At 43.2% G+C, this 6,000-nt stretch overlaps 1 protein-coding gene across 1 annotated transcript in view; it reads left to right on the top strand.

The window, feature by feature from the left end:
* Positions 1-1,425: 1,425 nt before the first annotated feature.
* RFX8 (RFX family member 8, lacking RFX DNA binding domain) overlaps positions 1,426-6,000 on the top strand; it is a 30,667-nt gene continuing 26,092 nt past the window's right edge. The window contains 2 exon segments of the mRNA XM_030458075.1: positions 1,426-1,430; positions 4,600-4,723. Coding sequence (XP_030313935.1) covers positions 1,426-1,430; positions 4,600-4,723 — 129 coding nt within the window.

The following is a 6,000-nucleotide window of genomic DNA, read 5'->3' as shown; positions in this document are numbered from 1 at the left end:
GGGAGTTTCTGAGAAGCTGAGCCCTGATGTAACCCAATGACATCCACTAGGAAGCTTTTAGACGCTCCAGCCATCATACATAATTTATTTTCACCAGTCACATGGCAGCAAAGCTCATTTAGCATAATGGGCACTTGCAATGGAAAAGTGCTTACAGGGTTTCAGTGCAGCAGACAGCCCTTTCATCTTCCTGTATCAAAGAGAAATTAAACAGTTACGGGATTTCACAACATTCTTGTAGAAAACTCTGAAAATGGTGTTTGAAACACGTGGAAGAAAAAAAAAAAAAAAAAAGAAAGGAAAAAAAAATGAAAAAAAGAATACAGGGCATATGCTATTCAAATACACTTCCTCACGGCTGTCCATTTACCCCTCTTCCTCCCGCCGTCTTTGTACCTCCTGATTCACATCTAATTCAGTTCCTCACCTTCCAGTTCCTAGGAACCCAAATTCGGCCACCCACCCGCATCCCGGATGGCCTCGCCACCTGAGCCGTAGGTCGCCCCGAGGGCCAACCCCCAGCACTCGGTTCTGCTCCCGAGCGGCCGCAGGATCCCGGGGGAGCCCAAACCCGCAGCCCCTTCGGCGGGGCTGCATGGGCCAGGCCGTACCCGTAAAGGCGAGCAGCACCCCGGGACTCAGTGGGTCTTGGCGGGGATGTGCTGGGGGGAAGGGGGTGGTTCGCCGGATCCGCGGCACCGGGACCTGGGTGCAGCAGCGGCTGCGGCGCGCGGCCACCCGCTGCCCGTCCCCGCCGAGGGCCGGTACCCAACGGCCCGGCCCGGCCCGGCACCGCCCGGCACCTCCCGGCACCGTCCGGTATGGCGATGATGCGTGCTGCCCCCGACATCATCCGCTGGTGCGTTCTGTCCCCGACCCGGGAAACCACACCGGGAACCCATCTGGGGAGATTCGGGATGGGGGAGCGAAGGGGAAGGGGTGCGGCTGCCGTCCCCCCACCTCGACGGGTGGGCTTGCTGCAGGGGGGACTCCCCGTGTTAAGGCTTCTCGCAGTTTCCTAAGGCAAAAGTCTGGTTTGACGTAATAGCCCCATCACCAGGGTGGTGCCTGAGCAGTGCCGCGAAAGCAAGAAGGGAATTTCTCGGGAAGTTGGTCTCCTGCCACGAGTCCTTCTGATAACGGAGGTGGTTTGACACGGTACGGTATTGATGGGATTGCATCTCAGCCTGCCCACTCACCAGGGCTGGGCACTGGGCTGCCGTTCCCGTGAGAGCAGCTGGAGAGGGATGCCTGGCTGGACCACTCGTGGCTGGAGTGCCTGTACAGTGCATCACGGGTGGCAGGGAGGCTGCGCTCGGGTGGTGTGCTGGCACACCCAGCAGTGCTGAGTGAGTGATGTTCTCCAAAGTTCTGTTTCTTGAGGTGAAGGTAACAGCTGGACTCCTCAGTGAGATAATTTCTGCGATGGAGTAAGGTTATCACCATAATTTTAATGTGCTTTGGTAAAAGCATCATCAGCTGCTTGACACCCAAAGAGACACCAGGGTTGCTCTCCTTTCCTCAAGCACTGAGGAGTCCACCTGGTAAACAGTGTTGAAGTTTTGTGTGAAACACTAACAACATACACGAGAACTTTTAACTTGACAGAAAATAATCTTAAATCATTTTACTTCCTCCCTCAGTAATACCTGAGGAGCAGGAGTCAGTTTGTGCTTTTTTTTCTATTATAGATACCACTGCTCCATTTTAAAAGAAATGAAGGAACACATTCATCCAAGTTCATCCAACAAGCTTGAGACACTGAAAAAAAATAATCATAAAGTCCTCGAAATAATAGAATCATTGAATGGTTCATGTTGGAAGAGACCTTAAAAATCATTTAGTTCCAACCCTGCTGCCATCAGCAGGGACACCTTCCACTCGACCAGATTGGTCAAAGCCCCATCCAACCTGGCCTTGAACACTTCCAGGGAGGGGGCAGCCACAACTTCCCTGGAAAACCTGTGCCAGTGTCTCACCATCCTCACAGCAAAGAATTTCTTCCAATATCTAGTCTAAATCTACCCTCTTTCAGTTTGAAACCGTTCCCCCTTGTCTTCACACTACGTACCTTTTTACTAAGTCCTTCTCTAGCTTTCTTGTAGGTCCCTTCAGGTCCTGGAAGGCTACTGTCAGACTTCTCCAGTCTTTTCTCCAGACTGAACAACTCCAACTCTCTCAGCCTTTCATAATAAGAGAGGTGCTACAGCTCTCTGGTCATCTTCATGACTCTGAGGATGAAGTGATGTTTTTTTTTCATTATGACAGCCTGCTGAATCTCCTTCTCATGTTTTGACAATTTTAAAATATTCAGCTTCATTTTACTGTTGGTTCATTGCCAATAGCAAACCAGATTTTGGTCCAGAAGTGGTTTAACAGCAGACTTGCAAACCTGTATAATGGCTTTGGTACCAAGGGTTCACATGTAACAAGTGGCAAACCCCAAAAACCTGGAGTTCAGTGTGGGGTCCTACAGCTGTTCATGTAACAAACACCATAGAAAGTATGGATAGAATGTAGCAGATAAGTGGAGGAGGTCTTTCTGCATGTGCTTTTTGTTTAACCTTCATCTCTTTCCTTTACCACTCTCTCCTTTTGATTTTGTTGTCCTTATTAATAGCTTTGTTTTGATGCATGCCATAAACATTCAGGTTTTGAGAACCTTGAGGCTAATAGGCAAGAGGATGAGCACTGTGCTCTTTTCTGTGTGGATTTTTTTCCTGACAGACAGTATTTTTGTATTATGTGTCAGTGCTAAGAATGTGTTTGACTTGTTATTTGAAAAGCGTTGGCAGTATGATAGGTGCTAAATTTGGGAAACAGAATTCCTGGATATTTTGTCACTAAATAGTTAAATGCTGAGACAAAATTATTGGCAGAAAATAGCTACTGAAGCATGAATTAATTTCTGCTGCTCTTCCAGTGACTATTGTGGTGTTATATCAAGGATGAATTTGGACTTAGGTTTAATCTCCTCCGGGACTGCTCAATAATGAAGAGTTTTGAGATGGTTGCTCTAGAAGAAGCTCTGCTGGGAGGCAGAACTCAGTCAGGTCTCTTATCTAGAATAAATTTCATTTATCTTTCAGCCCCATGATGGGAAGCACCCCTGTAGCACAGCAGATCCCCTATCTTTGGTGCTGGTTCCTGCTCATGTCAAGCTTTTGCTTTGGGGTGGTGGGGCTGGAGGTGGTGAGGAGCTGGCAGGGAGCCTGGCACAGCTCAGCTCTCCTGCTTGGCAGCACCAGCCTCTTGGGTTGCTGAGGGGGAAAATGGGGTCTCAGGAGGTAAAAGCAAGGCATTTTGGGGCATTTTGCTAAGGAGAGGGAAACCTGGGGGTGGCAGTCAACCTTTTTCCCTGGAGGAAGGGGAGGAGGCATGAATCAAAGGTGACATAGATATGGTCACATCGATCACCTTCTTGCTCAGTCTGTTCTAGCAAGGCAGTTTCCTGAAGATCTTATCTGCTATCTACTGCCAGTACAGCTAATGCTGAAAGATAAATACTGGGTCTCCTGAAATCAGGTTCCTAATAACAGAGATGATGCTGATTTAAAATCCAGCTGGCTTATCTCACCTGGTGATTATGAAAAGTCAGCTTTCCAAACCAACTCATTTTTACGTAAAGACACGGTGAGTAACTGGCACTGTGCTGCACTGCTGCCTTCAGCTGATTAACTAAAAATGCATAAATAATTTGGTAGAATGGAAGCAGAGTCAGAGGAAGAAAGCAGTCTCATACAATCAGAATGTCATTCTTTGGAAATTAATCTTTCTGCTTCTTTGCTCCTGTATTTGTACTGCAGGAGGCTATTATCCTCTGGCATCAAATTATTTGCATTATCTCATAATTAAAGATTTTTTTGTTTTGTTTTCTGATGAAGGCAATACCTTACACTGATAAGTAACTACGTTTATGGTTTCCTTATATTATTCACACAAGTAGCTGCATTTACTTGACTATGACCATTCTGGTAAGTAGGATGAGTATTTAAACACCTAAAACAGTTTTGGTTCTGGTAGTGCTGTTACATAGTAACTGTAAATTAAAATTCTGTTCTCTTACTAAATGTGCTAAAATCAGTGAGGTTGCATGAGTACAGAATTTGGTCCTTCATAGAGTTGGTTGACTGTCCTCCCAAAACACCATATTGCATATTTTAAATGGAAAAATGGAGACCTTTTGAGTTAGAAGATCAAAGGTACATTATTTGATATAATGACACCATATGAAAGAAACTAATATTTTCTGTATTGGAATTAATGTTGTAATGATGTTACTAAATTGTAATTTTTTAATTAAAAAACAATGAGATCTAGCTAATTATCAGAGTCTCATATAAGCTCTTTTACACTTTAAAATTTAAATTTAAAATCTAAAACCATAAAAAATATAATAACCTAGATGTGAAAATGTATAATTTTCCCCAGAATACAGATTAACATAGAAGTAGTACCTCTCCTTTTGATTCTACACATCCATAAAATCAGAGTAACGATTACGGAGTTCACCGTAAACCTGATGAGTTACTAAAATCAAAAGCTAAACATTCTTCCTTCTAATTCTGACCCAAACCAATCTATGTTTTTGTTTTAAAGGTTAGCTGATAATTTCTATTCATGTGAAGGAGCCACTCTACCCCGCCGGTTACTCTATGAGTTGTATATGGAAAGCTGCAATCCAAATCCTGAGTGTCAAGTAAATTCATCCTCCTTTGGAAAGGTAGGTAGATAGGCTGTATAAGATAAGAAGCAGAAATACCTAACCAGAAAATCTGGTGATCAAAGAAACACACTGCATATCAAAAGAGATTAAATAACAGAGAAGAATGTATGCTGTATTCTGCTTGTGTCTTTTCTAGTACATTTCTGGTAAGCCCTCACATAGACTTTGCTGTGCTCGTGGTGGTGGAGCTCACTTTCTTCAGGGAACTGGTGTGTGTTAGTTACACTTGCAGAGATTTCTTTTGCCAATACATTTTAGAAAGCTTTACCAGGGTAAACAGCACAAGCTTAATAAACTCATCCTGAGGAGCTGGTTCTTCTCTCCTTAAAAGACCTTTTGGTTGTTACATAATTTTGTACTTTCCTTTTTTAAGTACACTTGGGGAAATTTTGCTCCAAACACAACGTAAAGAATTTGTTATAGAATAACACAAGCAAAGAAAATGCAAATATAAAACCCAGTCTCCTTTAAACAGCTCACTCTTCTACTATATGGAGGTTGATACAATCCACAGAGCAATTACAACTTAGAAATCCCAACTGCAACAAACACCCATAGCTATTAAAATTTATTTAACAAAATAAGGAATATAGAAGGCCTTGTGAATATTTGTTACTCAAGACCTTTTGTTCATAATTTCCTGCTTTTACTGCTGGTATTTTTCTGGTAGTGCCCATGGTGAGAGCTACTAAGCACTGTTTTAACACAAAACTAAAACAATTTAAGTAAAAGTTGTCCCTGAAATCAATTTCACTTGTGCAGATAACCTCGTTTTGAGAATCATTTATCTCATTTCAGTTGAGTCTAATTTTTTTTACTGGCTTAGGTCATTCTTACTTACAATTAAGATTTGAATGACTGACACAGTGTGATTTATTACCATAGCTTAATGGATCATCACCCATCCTCCAAGACCATGGATAGAATTTGCCTGTCTTAGTGTAGATGTCTGCCATGAAACTAATCACCTTAAAATCTCTTGATAGACAATGAAGAGAAATAGGTAGTTACATATGATTCCTCTCACCCTAAATGAGTAATTTCAGGCAGCCTAGCTAAAATATGCCTCGGAGTTGCCTGTTTTTCTCCATTGACTATGAAGTCTGCAGCAACTATGCTTAGACATCTCTAGCTTGGAGCCACATAGGTGAGATTAATCCCATCTTGTCTGCACGCTCCCAGGTGCTCCAGCATGAGCTACCACCTGTAAGTTAAGCCTTCTTGTGGTTGAAATTAATGCATTTTACTTTTAAGTTGGGACAGGCATGGAGACA

The sequence above is a fragment of the Calypte anna genome, chromosome 1 (assembly GCF_003957555.1).
Source record: "Calypte anna isolate BGI_N300 chromosome 1, bCalAnn1_v1.p, whole genome shotgun sequence".
NCBI classification, from domain to species: domain Eukaryota; kingdom Metazoa; phylum Chordata; class Aves; order Apodiformes; family Trochilidae; genus Calypte; species Calypte anna.
The sequence above is the reverse complement of the archived record's forward strand: the minus strand, read 5'-3'. Positions and strand labels throughout refer to the sequence as shown.